Source organism: Amphibalanus amphitrite, unplaced genomic scaffold (genome assembly GCF_019059575.1).
Source record: "Amphibalanus amphitrite isolate SeventyFive unplaced genomic scaffold, NRLGWU_Aamphi_draft 001397F_arrow, whole genome shotgun sequence".
Classification (NCBI taxonomy): domain Eukaryota; kingdom Metazoa; phylum Arthropoda; class Thecostraca; order Balanomorpha; family Balanidae; genus Amphibalanus; species Amphibalanus amphitrite.
Genome location: NW_024882890.1, coordinates 100930 through 122215, shown reverse-complemented (window position 1 = coordinate 122215; position 21286 = coordinate 100930). Strand labels below are relative to the sequence as shown.

Below are 21286 nucleotides of genomic sequence, written 5' to 3'. Positions count from 1 at the left end.
CTGGCCGTCGGGCCGACCGACGCTCGTCAGTCAGACAGTGGGCCCGGCGCCGGCGGAGGTCCGCGCACGCACCCACACCCACACGGGACAAATCGATGAGGCACGGTTGGATCATGTGACCTGTCGCCGCCGAGAGATGCTCGTCAGCCTGCAGGGTGATGACACATGCACGGCTGATGGGCTGCATTGCCAGGGCTGGTCGACTGATGGACTTACGCTGCAATGATGTCGAATAAATTCAATAATAACTAGCAAGGGAGCTAACTATAGCAAAACTGATCCAAACTTGTGGATGGATTTAATTCACAAAAAGTTAGAGACTTTCTTATCCGATTTAAATCCTCTAACATTCATTGCACTTCAGCATTGCTTATTAGGGCACATTTCGAGCTCAGAGCTGTCAACCACGTCGTGACCTGTCTCGTCGTGACCTGTCAGCGGGACGCCGGTCAGGCTGTCTGGCTGGCCTCCCGGAGGGGACAGCCCGCACCTGTGGCCTCTGACAGCCGCCCGCGGGGCGAGGGCGGGGGCGGGGGCGACACTGCCAGACCGGTCCGCCGGCCGCCCGCCGGGCAGACGAATGGTGGCCGGTGCTGTCGGCGGCGCCTCTGATCCCGACATCAGAACAGATCATCTGCCGCCGGCACGAGAATAGCCGCGGGTCATGGCAAGGGGTCCACCGACCCGCAGCTGGGGTGGACGACGGTGGACGGCCGTGGAATGACACGGTGGACGATGGTGGAATGATAGTGGACGACGTTGGACTTGGGCGGATGGTCGGTGACGACAATGGATGGCAGAAGATGACTGAAGAGTAGATGAGAGCGGTGGTATGACAGTATATGATAGTGATATTGCATACAGTAGACGGCGGTGGCCGGTGGACAGCAGCCTATGGGTCTGTTCCAGCGCCTCCAGAAACCTCCAGAAAGCTCCAGAAAGCTCTAGAATCCTCCAGAGAGCGTTCCAGCGCCTCCAGAAAGCTCCAGAAAGCTCTCGCCAAAGCTCCAGAAACCTCCAGTAGCCTCCAGAGAGTTGGGAGGTCCAAATTTCTCTGGAGGCTCTGGTCTACAATTATGGCGCACATATGACAATCACGAATGTAAACAAAGGACTTTTGACTGATTATTTTACAACTTGAATGTAAAGAAAATTACATTGCTATAATTTTGTTAATCTTTCTTAATAAAATTGAAAACAAATTTTGCATTTCAAGAGAGAACAATCGACATTCTTTTGGTATCTGTGATGCCAATCTCCAGAAATCTCCAGATTGCGTTCCAGCGCCTCCAGTGAAACCTCTGGTAGAGCCTCCAGTCAAGAATTTCTACTGGAGGCGCTGGAACAGGCCCTATATCTCCCTCTGCAATCCCGCAAACCACGCACGACTCCACCTGGCCTCACCGCCTCTGAGACCACGCCTGGCGAACAGCTCACCGGCGCGTGTGTAACTAGTCCGCACGTCCCGTGACCCGGCGGTGGGGTCACCGGACCGGATCATTACGGGTCGAGCTGTGGCCCGCTCGTGAAGCCGCCAAACGTACACGGTCGGAGGGCCGGGCCGGCCGCCGGCTGACCATACAGAACGGCCGGCCACGCACCTCGCTCCGCGGCCACATTAGCGGTATGATGTAACTCATGCCCAGCGGTCGAATGTGGGCCAATGGGTGCGGCGCCGACGGAATGGCCACCACCTCCAGATGGGGTCAGGGGTCAAACGGTGCTAAACGCTAATGACTTTGTTTTAAATGGTCGGCGAGGACAGCCGGCTATAGTATCTAAATATAAGGCACGAAGCAAATCCCCCTGGCACGTCCTTTGAGCACGCCAGGCGTGCGGACGCTAATGAATTAGCGGGCGGTTTGTATGGGATTCATGGAAATCCCTACCGCTATTACTTTTATATGTTCCAGAAACATCCATATATGACCGGCACAGATTGTCACTGAGCCTGCGGCTTTCTCGTTAGTGTGGAAGAAAATGCTGTTACATAATACAACAGAGCGGAACATTTGAAATGAAGGGGTATGAAACCAGCCCTACTGCCAACTTCAGACTCGAGTGCATGAATTAGGCGGGATGTATGGGTGGGGTAGATACGATAATATTTAAGAAATCGCCACGAGCAAAAAGCAAAACAATGATTCCTGTTATTGCCTCAGCACTAGTAGTCACTGCTGGGCTGATCGCTATGGAGCGCATCTTCACTTGTATAAATAAATAACGTCCAACCTCACATAGCACGTCCGGCAGTGGCCGGCCCTTTTGTCGCCGCAGTAACTCACCGTCCCATACAATGGGCTCGGTGGATCGCGGCTGCTCGTTAGTTAGGCTAGCGCTGGACCTGACCAGTAGTCCAATTAGACGGCCAGACAGCGTCACCCATCGAGCGCCTCCAATGGGCACCGGCCGCTGAAATAGGCCGGAAACGAGCTGCGAGCACTGCGGATCACAGGCGGATCGAAAGGGCCGGGCGGCGGCACTGAGTCAGACGAGTGAGCGGTGACCTACGAGTATGGATAGTCAGCAGATGATCAGGAAAGTGGCACGTCTGAGAAATGTTTATTACGGAGCGAGCGAAGCGAGCGTAGTCTTTCCTTAGATTAAAGGTAGTGTGCCAGCTTTCTTGGACCATATGGAGTTAATGACCCGGATAAGGAGAACCGGATTTTTAGAACTTATCCATACCTTCAAAACTTATGGAAACGTCTTAAATTCTTCAAATTTTGAGTACCCCAGTGCGAAATTCGCCCCGACGGGTTGTCGGTCGTACCCCAACCACATTTCACACTACTATGAACAATAAATGCACACACTAAAATCGCTATTACCGATAGGCTCATCCAATCAAGTTTCGATAAACCCGTTCATCATCATCTCCTGCGGTTTCGAACACGCCTGTTAGGTGGCTTCTGATGCTCGTCGAGGTCGGAATTTCCAAATACGCGTGGTGCGTCGGGCCGCGCGCTCTGACTTCGGCCAAGAAAAATGCGTCAGCTGATCATTGTCATTTCTGCCACTTGCGTGTGGTGTAATGGGGTCATAACTTAAGAGACGGCTGTTTCATATCAATTATTTTACATAAAATCATATTTCAAACCACAAATTAATGTTCGACAGCCAAATTTAAGAAACAATACCAATACAGGCTTACAGTTTAAGGCTCGACATTGTGTTGTCTACGATTAGACAGCTGATAACTCATTCCCGTACGTCGTATGGTCGTAACACTATAATGACCTTTGCTTATTGTCACAAGTGCGCCGCATTCGCGATTGTTGCCCGACGCCTGTTTGCAGGTGAGCCCACTACAGTTGTTATACATATCTAAAAACCGATAAACTTTTAGGCGAAAAAGGCACTATTCCAGGCCCATTTTTGATTTTTTTTGCGATATTAGGTAAAAACAGAAGCTTCTTATCCTAGGAAAAATAAAACGGGAAATCTTTCAAAGGTGGCACACTACCTTTAACGGAAATTTCTGAGTATGAGCGGCCGGCCGGCCGGCCGTGGTCACGCTTTTGCGAGGCTTATATCTCAGCAACCACTTGACCGATTTACATGCGGTAATTTTTGTAGGGTAGCTCCATTCCTTCTACCAAGTATTGCACTATTCCCGATGCATGTGGGTGACCCCTTATGCACGTGCCACGTGCAAAACGAAGAGGTGTCACTTTTGTAATTGTTGCAATATCTCGGTAACTACTGGGCCGATTGCGCTGAGAGTTGGCATGTAGGTAGGCACCCACTAGGCAATGCATATCCATGTGCCAGAGTTGGGGTGCTGCTGCACGTGCGCACGTGCAGGGGTCGTTTCCAGATCTCGAGAACGGCTGGACCGATTGCGCTCAAATTTGGTACACGGTTACGGAGCAGTTAGTAGGGTGCCGTGCACAAGTCAGTTGGGACCCATTTTGCACGTGCGCACGTGCAGGGTGCCGCTTCCAGATCTCGAGAACGGCTGGGCCGATTGTGCTCAAATTTGGCACATCGCTAGAGACCGGTTAGTAAGGTGCCGTGCACAAGTCAGTTGGAGGTACCCCCTCGCAATTTCGCACGTGCAAGGCCCACCCTCTCGCTCGCTCCGTTAGTCGCCACAAAAGGCGTTATACTGGTGGTAGGTAACGCTGAAGTCGCTAACTGCAGTCATGTTCATTGTTCATCACTCAATGCTGCGGGGCACAGCGGCTCAAGCTACCGCAGTGCTGCTGCAGGCATATGTTATGAAGTCCAGTCTCGGACTCCACCAGGGCTTTATCCCATCACCAGGCCGGTCGCCTGCCGCTGTTTACCCCATGTATCCCGTCCACCCCTCCCAGTCCGCCGGACTCCCCGCTGTGCCCGCCAATAGCAGTCGGCTCACACCAGAGGCGTCAGCCCGTCGGTAGTAGAGAGGAGACCACACCACACTAACACGGAGGGTTACTGGTCCGAATGCAGCCTGACTGTAATCCAGGGCACCCACCGACACCGCCGCAGACAAAGGAACCCTCTGCCGCGCAATGCCGTTGGAAACATCACATGGAGCGCTGCCATACGCCATGTACGAGGTTGTCACGCGCTCGTTTTCACTGGGCTGACGCGGCCAGTGACGGTCGACGGGGAGGGAGGGAGAGAAGGGAGGGTTATCGTGCCGCTGTCGACCAGTGAAGGGCCAAACGTTGTGTGCCTAGTGATCCCAAGTCCCACCCCTGCGTTTGTCCAGCTGCTCCGTCACCCCATCGCTCGCCCGGTGTGACAGCTATCACTGGTGACATCAGCCCTCGAAGAGAAGAGTTAAAATGCAAGGATAGTGAACTGTCTGATGGCGAGCTGCATAGACTGATTTTCAAGTGCAATTAAAAAACTAAACAACTTAATTGACGGTTGAGAACTTTAACAAGGTAACATTGCAAATTAGGTTAAGAACTTAAAAGCAAAATCAACAATTCGAATCATTCATTTCAAACGTCACATTCTAATCGATTGAGAGAAGATAAGAGGTATAAGAGTGGGCTGGGAGCGGGGCGAGGAAAACGCTCTAAAACTTGCTACCAAACGCATGAGAGTTGTCTGACTGTTAAGACCTCACGAAGTGTGTTGAGGGGCATGCTGACGGTGACTGCCGGTACTCCAACGACGCTGGAGCAAGCCTTTCTCAGTAATATTTCTTTCAATGATTATTTACCACCAGTAGATATTAAAATAGTTTGTTATTGTCAAGTTTCAACCAGGTTTTAATATTCTGGCCGCATTGTAAGTTTGGATAAGCAAGCTTGTTCTGTGAACTCCCACAGGTTTTCCTGGAAAAGCTAACATAAATGACTTCCACAAGGCTGGAAAACTTGAAGCTGCAACATGACGACACACATCCGTTTTCAATCTATAATTATCCTGTGAAGTCAATGGACCATACCGCAACACAATGCATCTCGTGTTTTCACGCCTTTAGATATGAAATCCGTAGACTAAAACTTTTTGTCAACATAGCTGAAACTTGGAGGACAAAATGAGTTCTTCATCTGTTTCTATACCATCCGTCACCTCTAATTCTAAAAATGCCTTTTTTCTTCTGATGAAAACAGCAAATATACGTGCACAGATGTACAAATATGCCTTTATTTTGTTTGTAAGTAATCAACAAGGGGCCAGGCGGTGAACACGAACAAAGCTGCCAAGTATTAGACATAACAGAGCCGAGGGTTCATCCTGTGAGCGAATGGATCCTCCTCTCGGTCAGCGGGCCTCCGCTCTCACAATTACACCATTACCGACATAATGGGCACGAGCAACCGACACGTCAGTCGGCAAGACAAATGGCCGGGCAGGGCCGGGGCCACGCGTCCGCACCACATAGTGGCGAGGAAGAGCGCCGTAAGTACATTGAGGCCGCGGCTGAACATATCAAAGTAAGCAAAGATTGTGAAACAAAGTCAACATAGCTAAGGTCGGGCCACAATAGATGAGAGATCGATATAAAACACTTGTGTTTTCATTTGGTTGAGGATAATTGCAGTCATTATGGATGTTTTTTGTCTATTTGCAGTGCATTTCATTCCCTTAATTTGAAACGTTTTACAGAATTGGTGTGCTTTATCTACATCAATCAGTTACCGTTATCATATCGTCTGTGCCAGTGGAGGCTGAAACTGGTGGACAGCTGGACAGGACAGCGGTCAGTGTCACTCACTGCCACTCACCCGCCCCTTTGACCCGACCACCTGTGACCCGCCCCTCACCCTCCCTCAGTGACCACCTGGGTGGCTTTGTCCCCCACTGTCCAGCCGAGTGTCCACCTGTGCTCCAGTGTGCGTGTGACCCTGTCCACCTGTGACCCGTCTGTCCACCGGCCGGCCACCTGGCTCCCGTGTCCACCTGTATCGGCGGCTACTTCAGTGACCGGTCCCCGTACCGGTCCGGTCCCCTCTCCCATGGTACTGACCCCTGTGTCCGGTGTCCACCTGCGCGCACCCGGTCCCCTCTCCAGTGGGAGAAACAGCGGTAACAATACCCGGTGGCCACTGTTGGACGGACAGTGAAGTTCCCGACCTCCAGCCATTCCCAGGCTCCTGGCATGACAGCAGACACCAGCCGAACTGTCGGCAAAAAGAGCCTACCGCAAACACCCGGGGCGAGGAGAGGCGGTCGTGCGCGCCTTCGAAGGTCGACTCGCCGCGCTTGACCTTCGTGCGACCTGCTGGGTGCGCCACGTCGCGGGGGCGTCGGCGGGGGCGTCGGCGGGGGCGTCGGGCGGGGCGCCGCCGCCCCTCGGCGGGCACCGGTCAGCCGCGCCGCTGGACAAGAGTCGGCGCAGCGGCGGCGGTCGCGGCGCGGCGCCCATTGTCGCTGTGGAGCGGCGGGCGGCGGCCCGACTCCGTGATGGAGCACCGGCGCTGACCTCCCCTCCCTCCCACTCCTCCCCAGCGCCTTACGAGCCGTGTCCGATCGGCGCCGCATGGCAGCGATGTTAAACGGCGCGCCGCCCGGCCGGTGTCCAGATAAAATCGCGTGATGGAGCGGCGCCCGCCGTATCAATGGGTAGGAAATTGTCCGAAGTTATCGGATAGAACCTTATTTTTAAGCCACTTTATCATTTGAGGACTTATATCCCTGCCGAAAGTAGACCCACGCTCCGGTTCCTGAAATCGGGCTATGGTACTGAGAAATATGTCCAGTTTTCAATGTAAATTTTACGGAAGCTTCGAGAAGATATATGAGAAAATAGCATATCACCGGATAGCACAATTCATGATGAAGCTGTTTCTGCTATCATGGTAGCTTTTCAATGAATGGTTTCTGAGTTTAATGAGTTAGAACAGGAGCCCTGCATGTGTATCGTTCTCACAATAGTATTTCATAAAGAAGTTGGAAAATGTCAAAATGGATAAAAATGGATATGACGAATAGGGCATGGCTGAACTCTACGCACATTTCTGAACATAAGCGAGCAAGTTTCAGCTGCCACTTTTTGCCTATTTGCCGTCAATTCAGCTTTGAACATGTCTAGTCGGCCGCCCGGCGTGACCTGACCAAGGTGGGGGGCGGCGCGGCCGAACAGGCTCCAGCCTAATAAACTATCTCAAGCACACGGAATCGTGATTTCATGCACTCCTTGCAAGGTTCGATGCTTCACTTTTGCATTATTGGCCTTACGTGACGTCATTTATGACGTCACTAGGATAATAAGAGTTTTTCGTCAATAACTCCTGATCAAATTGAGCTAGCGAGTCGGGAAAGCCACCAATGGACTCAGGAAGACCTGCCGAATCGAATGATATGCAACATGACCTCCTTCGACCAACTTCGTGATCTGGGGGCTCTAACTTGACCTTGACCCGAGGTCAACACCTTAAGTTGACTTCAGCCGAACAAAAGTATACCATTCGACGCACCTGAGCGAGGCGAACACGATGATGCCAAAATTGCGGACTCTGCGGCATTTTTTCGCGAAGTTATTAATAAAAACGAATCCGTGCCTTGGGCCACTTGACCTGAACTCAGAGGTCACAGGTTAACCTGAGACCTTAAAGCGCACTCATTGGTGGCCAGTTCGGCGTGGCTAACGCGCCGCCGCCTCCGCCGCCGCTGCCGCCGCGACCGATGACCGCCGGTCAATACGTGACCCGGGATACATGGGCCAGATCTGAGGGTGAGACTGACCAGACTGCGCTGGTCAGACTGATGAGGTGGATGGTCAATGACGGTGACACGAAAAATCTGTCCTGTGGTCAGTTTGTTTGCGGAGGACTAATGTCGTGTCACTATAAAGAATGTGGCTGGCTTCTACTGAGCTTTATTTGCCGCCTCTGACAGGGCTCGCATAACTCAACTGTCACTTACATAGGTAAGACGGAGAGATTAAGGCTTTGATGTTTCATGTATGTAAGCATGGTGCGAGCTGTCGTTCATAAGCTGTCCGAAATCCGTGCTGATGAGGCAATTTGGTTCACCGTCTCTTCAGGCTGACCGCTTCTGGCCAGCTTCTCCCCTGTTGAGCTCACATCCCATCGTCCGAGTTGGGTTCAAACTTCCGCCGCCTCCCAACCAACAACTTCTCTCTGTGAGCTCGCTGCTCGTGGCTGGACTTCCTCCAACTCGTCCGACCGCCATTCGGACGCTGCGGGCCGGCTCCACAACTAGGGGACCGGACCGGGTGTCGCCAGTCAGCCAGCCATTGATCAAAACTGGCCGTCACCGCGCTTCGCGGCGCCGGAGCCGGCGGCGGCGAGGGGCCGGCCGCGGCCACAATGCCGAGTAATTATGATATGACCACTCTCTGCCAGCTGCCCGTCGGTCCGCTCAAATAAAACACGCGGCCAGCTAGCGCGCGCCGGCCGGCGGCAGCTGCGTCGGTCTGTTTTGTCGGCCGTCCGACCCCGCTCCGATGCGGCCCCGATCTGCTCCGCATTCAAATTTGCCCCGTTGTTCGCCGGTCATTTGATATTTTCACATCTGTAAACGGCGTCGGCCGGCTGTCGCTCGGCGCGGGGGGCGACCGGCTCGGCCACACTTTACGGCCTTGTCACAGCCAACAACGCACATACCGAGAATATCTATGCGATTCCCACGAGGAAATTTATGTCGCCGGCGTGGCGAGCGTGCAGTAACTCATACAAGCGCGATCGCTTTCAAATGCCTAATGCGGGGCGGCTATGGGCGACCAGGGGCGACTGGGGGCGGTCGGGACGGCCGGACGGCGGGCACGGAACGGCCGCCGAATCCACGCCGATTCCCTCCACAAAGGAGGACCAGCGCCGCGCGGCCATCTGAGAGGAGAGCGGCCGGCGACCGGCGGCCGGCCAGGTGCTCAGTTTTTACCGGGGCGCCGGCGCCATCCCCCTAATCCGGCGGCTTTTTACAGAGGCGGGCATTGAGGCGCCGCTCCCAATGCATCATCAGTGACCGAGCGGCGAGGTGTCGTCCGGCCGAGCGCCCTCGAGGGGTGCCGGGGCGCCCGCAGACGACATTTTTTTGCACCCGGGATCGTCGCCGAGATAAGACGGCGCGCACAAAGCGTCGAATGGCGCTGTCTGCGCCGGCGGCGACGGCGACCGGTGTCCTGCCGACGGACCGGCGGCGGCCCGTCCAACCGCAGAATGCCCGGCTAATTCTCTCTGAATTCTCCGGGCTGGCGGACCCTCCGGACACGCCGCGGGTGTCCGTGGGGTGCCCGCGGGGGTGCCGGGGTGTCCGGAGGGTGTCTGGGACAGTCTAGAGCTGGACATCATGGGTTGCTGTCGCTGCCGACCGGCATTGGCGGGGCAGGCCCATCGGTCAGGGAACGGACGGCGGGCTGGCGCAGCTGGGCTGGATGATAGCGGCAGCCATCTGGCGACATGACAGGACGACGGACGCCACTCACGTCGGACAAAGTCGGATACGTCCACCAGACACGGACTGAAGAAGGATTTCTACTTCCTCAGTACCTAATTCGTTGTCGAAAAGTGTTATAAGGGAACATTTTTAGGTTTCGACTTTATAGCGTTAGACTTGTTTCTGTTCATGTGCTGTTGCGGATGATTGCCATTTTCACTCAATCATCTTATTATTTCGGTGATAAATGATCTGATCAATCCATGTCAACCGAAGCTAGTGGAGCTCCAAGGATAAGCATGCCGTAAGCCTCTTTTTTATCAAAAACAATAACTGTAACAAAATAACTGTAATAAAAATAATAACAAAAATAATAACAAAATAATAACTCTGCCAGCTTGTTATGACCTCAAATACAGCATAGTTTCCATTCGTAATTATCCGATAGACCCACTTCACCAGTGGTCATAGCCAGACCCCATTAGGCTATGGTCCGCCACACAACTAAACGTCTAAACCTCAAGTAATTCGGGCGTCTTTAGGCCTGCCGCAGCATATTTTACGTGCGTTTCGGCCGTCTGGTCATTGTGGCTGATTAGCGACAGTGAGGCGGTCACAAGGGGACGTCTGTGGCGCGGCGGCGGCGCTCGGCGCGTCGCTGCTCGCCGCGCCGCACCGACTCCATTGTCCACTGAGGGAGACTCCATCTCAGAGTAATTGATTGCCGCTCCTTTGAGCCGGCAGACGGACGACGAATGAATTGTTGGCCACCGGCCAGTCGCGGATACAGAGACGCTACCGATGAGGCCATAATGCGCCGCGATTGTCGCCGGCCGCGCCGGGATTGCTGCGGACGGCGCGGCGTCCGACGGCCGGCCATTTTCGGGATGATTTAGTTTCGAGTGCTCTCGACCGGCCGGGCGAGCTGAGCAGACCGTGCTCAGCCGGGCGGAAGCCCAGCTGTTTCTTCAGGAGGGCGCATTCCGAGCAGGGGCGCATACCGGCATTGAGCGCCGTCTTTTCATCGCTCCCTCTGCAGACATGCCGGCAGCATTCCCACACAGGGCCGGGGCGGATCGTTTACAAATCGTTTGGAGCCATCTGCCTTTGTACGGCCGCTGCTGGTTGCCGGCGTCTCGGCGACCGCGGGTAGCAGGGCAACCAAACAGGCTTGTTATCTCAGCACCGGCCATTGTTGACCCGAGATGACCTCCGCTGAAATTAACGATGTCGCCGGCCCCCTGTGGACGAGTGGCTGTGGACCCACCAAGGGTCATCTGGGGACCACTGGCGACCGCAGGTCATTAGCATCAAACCGTGACCGACCGGACATCGTTTCCCAAGCGACACATCACAGCGGGTCAGTGGGACCGCCGGCCGCCCTGTGTCTCCCTCCCCCCGTCCGACGGTCCTCCCCGACCCGGCCAATGATCGGTGATAAATGGTGTCGCGGCGGCGGGCCGGCAGATTAGCTGTGACCGCCGAGATCGGCCGGTCTCGGCCAGACCCCCGACGGAGGCTCCGCGCGACAGCACCACCTGATAACGACTGTCGCGATGTGCCGACATCACCGGCATGATACCGCCGTGCTCGACATGAGACGACGCGCCGCCGACACGGCGAAAACTGTCACACATTCCTGGAACACCAACTGCGCTACCGTGGAACCTAACGGAGCAGACAGCGCCTAAGAAAATACGTTATCTCCGTCATGCTGCACATTTGTGCCACATTCGTGCATATCGTGACGTTTACGAGTAGAATAACACTTCAGGTGCACATCCCTCGTGCGATGTGCATGCATTATCATGTCGAAAAAGCACCGACCGGGTGCAGATTGCAAAGTGTCGTGTCACCACTACATTGTGTGAAACATTTTCATTGTCCCCCATACACAAACCACACAAACAGCGCGCGACAAACACGACAAACACATCATTGGCCGCCGGTACGGTGGCTCGCCATCCGGGCCGGAAGACAGCGTCCGCAGAACGGTAACTGGCTGCCGCGTGCCGAACGCAGCTAATGAACCTCGGTTGCAAACGACGCGCCGATGCTAATCTCACGTCGGAAGGCCTGTCGGCGCGGCGGAGGGCACAAAGGCAGAGCGGCGCACCCGTAATGACCCTGTTTGGGACGTCGGTAGATGGCGGGCACGGCACGGCGGACTGGCCGTGACTGAGAAGCACACGACCGACTGATTCCCACTTCTGGCTCACCACTACCCACCGCTGACCCACCACTGATCCATCAATGACTTTTGATCCACAACCCATCGCCGAAAGAGCCACACCTCGAGCGTTGAGATTTGGACAGGTTGCTCGTTTTTGGGGCATGCGGTAACACTTGCTTAATGCTTATCCTGGGTAGTGGAAACCGTTATGCCTTTGTCACTCGGTTGTTGGTACATTTAATTTACATGATGGTAAACCTGCAAGATATTTAATAAAAAATTAACAACATCCTAATTAAGCGTAAAATCGTTGTTATACCGAGAAGTTACTGATGATGAGGCTTCTTTTATCAAATAAAACAAGTACACCATTACGCTCCCAGCCCTTCTCACGCCCGATTGTCAGTTATCAAGAGGTCGCTGATCCGGGGGAGTGACCTGTACGACATGAGGCCACGGGGGCCAGTAGGGCACCGAGCACAGGACCTCCCGCCGGCCGTATTCGCAGACAAATCCGCTCAAATCCGGCCACCGATAGGCGGCCGGCCGCCGCACCATCCGCCGCCAGATTTATGACTATTTGCCGGGCCGGCGGCGGCTCTAGTCCATATCGAAGGACGCCAGACGCCTCAGGTTGGCTGACCCGTGAAGGAGCGGTGGCCAGCGCGGTGAATGGCTACGGGCCTTTGCAAAATTATATACCACCTTATAGTGTGATATATAATTTTGTAGCCAGACAGGGCCAGTTTTTTCCTCAGAGAAAAATGAATCTGCGTGCAGACTGTGGAAATATGAATGCCCAAACACATTTCGCGAAGGGAGATTTGAGAAATATTGCATTAATACAACACAAAATTCAATTTAAACATTCAAAACATCACGCCACCCACGTCTGTATCATTTCAAGTCTGTTTCTTTTGAGTTTCACTTGCGTGCGCGGTAGATTCGGCCGTTAAGGTCGTCATAATTTTATTGGCTATTTGATTTGGACCAAGTCGGTCATAATTCAGAGACCAGAGGCCAATTAAGCGAGGTCACGAAGCCCCAGCCTCCACTGATTCCATTTTCTAGGCCTGCCGGTCGCCAACGTCGGACTAATGAGGTTATTTGACCATAACCCGCTGCAGGTATTGCCTGGTTTCTTGTTAGCCCAGGTTATTTGTTTATAATCAGAACAATGAAATACTGATGGTCGTTGGGATTCCAGAATATTTTCATTTGACTTGGGTGCTTAACGATTAATTGTCATTAACGGGGTACCACGAAAACCAATAAAGCAAATAGTGAGCGCATTACAACCATCCATCGAGTGTTCACTGAACCGTGGCGCGTGTGAACCATAGCGCGTAATGCTAACACACGGATGTCCAAACCGACCATGGCATGCATGACGTTCCCGCCTCTCCCCAGCCCCCCCCTCCCCTCCATTGTTATGGTTCCCCAGCTGACGGTCTGGATCACAAGGTCACCTTTGGGGTCACCAGCTGTGGCCACGGTCACTCCAGCAAAAACCGGCTACCCGCTGGGTCGTGCCTCGCGCTCGGCTCCGTTCGCCTTGATCCGATGAGCGGCCGTCTCTGCCCGGCGGCGGCAGACGCTCCGGAGAGGGGAGAGGAGGAGAGAGAGAGGGACGGAGGAGGATGTTACACTGATTGGAGCAGTGCGCGCCCATCGATGGAGTGCGTTAATGAGTCGCCGGACGCGCCCGAACACGGATCGTACAAGGAGGCAGATGTGTATCGGACAGGCGAATGTGAGACAACGGATAGGCTGTGAGTTGTGTTGTCCAAACTGTTTACTTGCCAGGAATCACTCGGACATTGTGCTCGATAATCCTGCGTAGGCAGCAGAAAGAGCTGTAGAATTTGGCTTAATTAATTCCCGCGTATTTACCTGCTTACTTAAATAGAGATCCCGATGAACAGCAAGGTAATTCCCGACACTTAACAAACGACCTGAGGCAACATCATCACCAAGTTTGTGCGGTGGGCCGTGGCCTCATCGCCAAACTTTCCCGCTGTCAGTTCTGCTGTGGGAACTCTTGTCTTGAATAAACCCACTCCACTAAAAATACCGCATACCACGAAAAAGGAGCCATTTTCGGAGGAAAGCGGACGTCGGGTATCTCCATGTCGCCGTGTTTCTACATTGTCGGCTGGCCCCTCAGGTCGAGAGCACCACAGTTTCCCGTGGAGCGCCCGCATCGGCCCGCTGAAGAGCGGGGTTGAGTAGGCGATGGATTCGCTGCCGGCAGCGGCGGGTCGAGTTCGACCCATTGTGGTGACCGGGCGGCCGACCCGGTCCGCCGGCCCCCCGCTTTGTCACACCCCCGTCACGAAGGTCAACAGAGCCGTAACGATGGCCAATCGGCCCCGGTGGCCGGCAGTGACGCTGTTTTGAGCGTGGCGGTGGAGGCGGCCTGTGGCCTGTGAGAGGGCGTCACCCCATGGTCGGTGGAATAAAAATGCGCTTCCCTACGAGCCACAGAGGAAGGCCACGTCGTTCGCTCCTTGGGGGAGTGTCCACTGTCCAGTGCGCGCTCGGCCGGAGCGTTCAGGCCTTGCGGCACAGTCTAGCTGCAGGCGCTCGTTCTTAATGCCATCTAGTGGACAATAATGTAACTACAGTTGGGATTGCGCTGCTTGATCGATAGTTATACGGTAACGGGTGAGGACGAATTTTGCCTCATTGATTTCAAATGACATCCCCGTTGAAAACAAAAAGAACCTCTTTTAATGAGACTTTTCCAGACCGTTTCCTGCACCAGGCATCAGGGTCCACACTTTCCATACTACTCACCAGAGTTGCCCTGACAGCAGATGGCTTCGTGCAGCAGCAGCATCCCTGCAACAGGTAAAACGATATCGTCAGTGGGTCGCCCACCATCACATACTGACACTAAAATACTGACACACCAATACCTACTGACTCACTGACACTTCACACTGACACAACACCACCTAACAACACCAACACCAGCGCCCCGCCGCGCCGAGTCAACCATGGCACAGTCGCCCGCCCTATCCGTGGTGACGCAAGTGCAACGGTGGTCCGATTCTGACACTGACTACGTGCCGGTCTGCTTACTGGCAGAGTGTGGGTCGGTTCAGAGCGCCGTTATCACTGTCTGAAGTGACGGCGGAGCAGTATGAACGGATGCACATCTATGGAGATGCTGCTCTGTCTCCACGGGTCGCCGTTTGGGCAGAGATGATGACCAAGATAGAGCCACAGAAGCAGCGAGATGGTAAGGGCCGCTGGGGAAGGAGAAAGTGCTCTCCAAAGAAGCGGGACGCCCTGCTAACCGGTGTGAGGTCGGCAGAGCGGTTCTGTAGCGGGTCGGATGTGGACACTGATACGGTGCAGTATCACCATTACACGTCATAAACTGGCGTCCAGCCGGGCGGCCGAGGCCGGCGGTCAGCACCTCCGGGGCGCAGCTGGGTCAGGGCGGTCAGCCGGTCGCCGGGTCACGGTTCAGAGGTCAAGGGTCAGGGGTCAGCGCGGTCACCGGGCGGCAGGAAGGGACAGTGGCTGCCGCGCCGTGAAAGCGCCGGAAGTCGCCAGGCACCGAGAAACGTTTCCTGGCGGTCAGGACACGCCACCTCAGCCCAGCTCGGCCGGCCGGCGGACACTCGGAATATGGGGGCTTTCGCCTCTTATTTAGGACTCTCCCTTCCTTGGCTTTAATCGCAGCCAGCCATCCTGAACAGCCAGCCTCATTGTCTAAAAAATGAAGCTTGTTTAACAATTCTTGTTACTAGGTGTGCCGGTCAAAAGAACAAAGCACATAGTTGAAGCTCAGAATGTTACATTCTGGACGATTTCAATCATTGACCTCAGCCTGAACCTCACACCGCCATCAACCCACCTGACCATAGCCAAGTCGTTGGGTTCAGAACTTGAAAGTTGAAGCCATTCGGCCGTAAGGCCGTTAAACCGTCGCACCTGATGCCCGGCGGACCGAGAGCACCCGTGACCGGCGGCTCTGACCAGTCATGCCACGGGGTCCGTCACCCTATCCCACCCAATGGCCCAATCCGACCCAGAGTCCGTCATCCACCCCAGCGCAGCCCGGTATACCTCCGGCAGCCGGTGAATTTTCCGTCCACGGCGGGCTAAAAATAATATCACTTATACACATGAGCATTAGTAGCTCGGAAGCATGTCGTCTTACGACTCTACATGACTCGACACACGACCGCTCCGTGACTCCACATGACTCTACCGTGACGCTCACGCTACAGACGCGTCTCGTCAAGACGGCACGGCGCGGCTGGACGATCGCCAGCCGTCCATGTGTGAAGAGCTTGTTATGGAAAACGCCGACCGGCTAAACAATCCAGCTGTGTGCCGCCGGCCACACAATAGCGCCGGGCATGCCATTCATGTGGCCAGGCCGTTCCGGTCGACGTCCGGCCGCACCGGCCACAGGCGCGTCACGGACGCGTCACAATCGTCACAAACAACGCGAGACGGCCGGACCGTCACGGACGTGACAGAGGCGGCTGCTCCGTGACGGGTACAGTAACAGACGGACATGGCGAGTGTCATGGATAAAATAGAGGGCTACTTGAAGGACGCAACTCTTTACCGCTGAAATCTATGGTTTGACTCACCAATGTCAGTCCAGAAGACGCAACAGCAGTAGCCGCGGCTATAAATACAAGAAATGCAACAGCCGTCAGTGCCGATTCCTCCATCAGTCCACACCGTCACGGTCAATGCCACCAGCAGCGGGCACTTGTTGCTGACTGCATAGGCCACAGCAGGTGGTCTTCCAGCCACGAGCCGGCCCATAGCCGTTACAGTTGCGCAACAGGTTACGGTGCTATTAGCGCAAGCCATATGCAGACTAATAGTTCAAGGTGTAGGCCGTGGCATTCCAGACGAAATCCAGTATGAACCAGATCAGAGATAAATGTTTTAGACTGATCAATGATTAAAAACAAGACTCATCGGCAACGATATATCAGCTCGGTGGTTTTGGTTGTGATTATTGTGCTATTGTGGTTTCCTTACTTGTAGGTCGTCAAATGCATCTGGCACTAGCCTGGAGCAATCCACTCACTAGTCTGTGTTGTGTGGAATGACGGTGATAGTTCACTCACTCCACTCACTCACTCACTCACTCCACTCTATACTGAGTGGAGTGCCAGTACGAACAATCGCCGTCCACCGCCGGCCAATTAGTCGGTACAGGACGGACCGATTTGGGTCCCGCCAGGGCCGTCCGCTGCACTGGTCACCAGTCGGCCCATCACGGGTCACGGGGGCCACGCCAAGGTCACCGGCATCGGCCACTTATATCCATTACCACCTCAGCGGCCAACAATGGCGGCCGTGTCGGGTTCTGTCCGCTAGCACGAGAGAGACGAGCCGACCGTCCGGCCGGCCGGACGGCTACAGTACGCGGTATGGCCTGACAAAGGTGCCGGAAGCGTTTCGCCGCCGGCGGCCGGGCCAAATTGTCAGGGTTTCGCTGCCGTCATATGGAAATGCACACGCCTTCGATGGCGAGAGTGAGAGGGGGTGTTTCATCGTCGGACGAAGGCTATACCGTTTCCGGGCAGACGAAGTGTGCCGGCGGTGGTATTGGCGGGGGGGGGGGGGGGGTGACGGGTCGAGCTCCGGTCAGTGGTCGGGGGGGGGGGGGGCACAATAGCCGCCGGTCAGGGCTCATTCATGGATCCACACGTCCCGCCACAGGCGGCGGACCACCAGCGCTCCGACCGCCAGCACAAAGCCGCACGGTCCTGAGCAGGGACCAGACTCCGAGACCAGGCCTGGTTCGGTCTGACGGCTCAGGACTGGGCAGCACAGGCACGAGCGGCTCGGCTGGCCGGACGGAGACGGTGAGAAATCACCTTTCAAGTGTCGGCGCGCTAAATCTAAACGCGCTGGCCACCGCCGTAAATCACTGCTGGGCTTGATTCAGTGCGGTGAGCTGCCAGAGGCAAACGTAAATACAGCACCGGTAGGCGGTAGCAGGGGCTCAGCCGCCAGGGGAGCGGTGCGGTACCCTCCAGATGCCACTTCAGGCGTGCTAACGAACCCGCTCACCGCCAGCGACCCCTACAGCACACCATCCTCGCCACCCGGCGCCGTGCGGGCCACAGACAGCCAAACAATCATCACTCACAGGCAGTCATTTGTCTCAGAATGTCTCCCACCGAGAGGGACGGCTGAGACCAGCCCGGTCCGGGGACTATCCCGAGCGACCATTGTGACGAAGTCAAAGGAGCGTGACCGCGGTGTCCGTCCGCCTGACGAGCTACCAAGTTTGACACCTGTCATATCGTCTCAGAAACGCCACCGAATCTCTCTCGGTCGGCGGAAATGCCCCACCATCCGACGGACAACAATGGCCATGCCTGGCCGGCCGACGTCCGGTGGCGGCGGCTTGGTTTGGTCCCGGTCCTCCGGTGGGCGGTCTGATGGTCCGATGGTCCTCATGTGGACGGTCCGGTAGCGAGATGGTCCAGTGGCCAGTGCTGGCCCTGTGCTCAGCCAACTCTCCGGAATACCGCCTCCACCGATTCTCAGCCACTCAGCCTCACTGAGGTAGTCCCGTCGGCCGTCACCCACGCGGTAGCGGCCTACCCCAGGTAATTACACCGGCCGACCTCCCGGCAGCCAACGCCCAGCATTCCAACGGGAGCGGGAGGCCGAGACTCCCACCCAGGGTGGATTGGCAGCGACTCGGCGTGAAAGAGGTATGGACCATTGAACAATGCAGGACGGTGTTGGATCTTGTTCACATGCTTCATGCGAATGGTGGCTTAAACTCGTAGTTGCGACACATTGTATGATTGCGATCTACAACTATGCTTATAACAGAACTGTGACATCACCTGAGACTACAGGCGCCGTTGTATGCGTGACTATGGCTGTGACTGCGAGTGATACTGTGGCGTTAGCTGTGACTGTGACTGCGACTGACTGTCACTGTCGCTGCGGCTGCTGTCACCGCACCACGCGGCTGACCGGCGTCCGGTGCGAGCGCCGTGCCGCCGCGCGCTATCAAAACAGCGCCGACCGGCCGTCGGCCTGCCTCGGCTGTCCGGCCCGTCCGGCCGCGTCAGCGCACAAACACCTGGCGACAACAGCGGCGCGCCGGCGGCGGGCTGCGCCGCACCACTGTTTGCTCGCGCCGCCCGGTGCCGCGCCGTGAACGGGGAGCGATATGGAGCGCCAGTGCCAACACCGTGGTCCCACGTCCGGCCGAGCGGCGTCCGGACGTCTGGGAGTCCGGTTCGACCCCTGAACCCGGCCGCTGTGACCCGCGCTGACCCGCGGTGGACGGGACTGACCACCACCGGCCGGCCGGCCCGCTGGGAACCGTCCGTCGCTCCAGGTCAGTCTGTCACGACCGGCCGGCGGCGCTGAATGGCGAGGTCAGAGGTCACGGGGCGCGGTCAGAGGTCACCGACCACACCAGGTCGTGAGCGGGCCGCGCCGGCGCCCGGCGGTGGGCTCAGATATGCGTGAGCGGCGCACCGCCTCTGCGCGAGGCCAGGTCGACTGACAGAGGTCGTCCCACGCATTGCGCCGCTCTGGGGCGGCCACAGGGTCACGCACCGCGCCAGGCGGGGGCCGCCGGGCCGCGCACTGGAATCACGCAGCTCTGCACGCATTAGTGACGCATCCCGAACGATAGCCGAGGAAGCATGATCGGCTGCTCGCAAATAAAGACCGCGCGATGTTGCAACCTGCAGGCTGCGGTGTGGTGAGGACTAACGAGTATTGACCTCGGCTCTGTCCTCATCTATACGGTATTACTGACACCAGAACGGACAGAGACAAACGACTCCACAAAGGACCTGTACCGCCGAGTTGGCTAGTTAGTAGGCTGCAGAAACGATCGCTCCCACAGGCACCAAGGCCGACACATTACCGCAGCATTGATGCAGCTACATGTGAAAGGCCTCTTCCTACCGCGCTGAAAACACCCAACAAAGACACATGCAAATTTCATCTGCATTGCTGCAACATCTGACCCCATATTTGTCGATGCGTCTCTGTGTGTAGAGGACAGACGCGCCACTCCACCCTGCCTGTCTGTGTTCGGCTGTCGGGCTGCGTTTGTGAAGACCGCTCCTCAGTTTCGTCGACCTCTCTCCCTGCACATCGCCTCGACGTGTAACCGAACCGTGATCGGCACCGCGGGCGGACGTGCTGCGCCGTGAGACAGACACTCCGTGGGCAGGACTGGATCGCCCACGGTCCTTATTTACCCACTCCCTGTGTCTTCTCGACCGTCTGACTGGGTCCGACAGCCGGGCCGTCAAATTCGGGTGGTCCTCACACTGCGCACCGCCCGCCGACAGTTCCACAGACACGCAGACAAACACCTGCGCCGCCCAGGTGGGTGACCCGGGGGAGACCGTGTCATTTCGAAGGATACACAGGCCACGCGGGGAGGGATGGACAGCTTGGAGCGTGTAAATGCAGGGAGATGCACGGATGGCCTGCAAGGTCTCACTCGAGGTGCTGGGAAGGCGTTTAACTGCGGTTTTATTCGAGTGGCCTGCGTTTTATGTCAGTGGAGAAAGCCGTCTCACATGTGAGTGCGTTGGCATGCTCTCAGAATGATCAACACATCAACTTTGTATGTTTGTACTCGTGTGAACAACACTGCCTATAAATTCATTTTATTCATGAATTTTTATTGTCGACGTTAAAGAAAGTCAACGTAAAAGATTGATGGATCAAAGGATTACTAGTGAGCCAAACTTTAGATCATCCTTCTGCCAAGCTTAATAACAAAATCCCCTTCACTGCAACATTTGTGTCCATATCACCTCTTTTCCTGCGTGATCTCAGTGACCACATTGTGACCTTTGTGCCCTTCGCGCCCCCAAGCTATGGCGTGTGCGTGTCCCATTGGCGGACAAGTCTGTCGGTCACCATGGATCGGGTCCGGCCGCCGCCCACACATCCACAATGTCCACAGGACTGATCGCGACCACCAAAACCAGCGGGTCACGCACATGCCCCCTCCCCCACCACTCATGGCTGCCGCCCCTACCCAACAGCAGGAAGTGACCGTGACATTGGCGTATCGGCGCACACAGGCCGCAAAGTGGAGCGGAAAGCGGCAAACATGCGATAGAATTGGAATTCCAGCGGCTAGTTACCAATCCTGATTTTGATAGGGAACTCACTGTGATAGGGCATTTAATCGTCTGCTCAATCATTCTTGTTCGTTTTAAACGGTCGATGCTGCAGGCTTGAATTCTTGATGCAAACATGGGCTAGTCCGTAATAGTGTACTCATTGCGCGCCAATCCATCACATGTGATCGTCCGCGATCCGTCT

The 21286-nt window shown here is 55.6% G+C and overlaps 1 protein-coding gene across 1 annotated transcript in view; it reads right to left on the bottom strand.

Moving 5' to 3' along the window:
* LOC122372764 (B-cell lymphoma/leukemia 11A-like) overlaps positions 1-21286 on the bottom strand; it is a 51224-nt gene that overhangs the window by 16555 nt on the left and 13383 nt on the right. The window contains exon 2 of the mRNA XM_043350321.1: positions 14765-14809. Coding sequence (XP_043206256.1) covers positions 14765-14809 — 45 coding nt within the window. The remainder of the gene's footprint in view (positions 1-14764; positions 14810-21286) is intronic.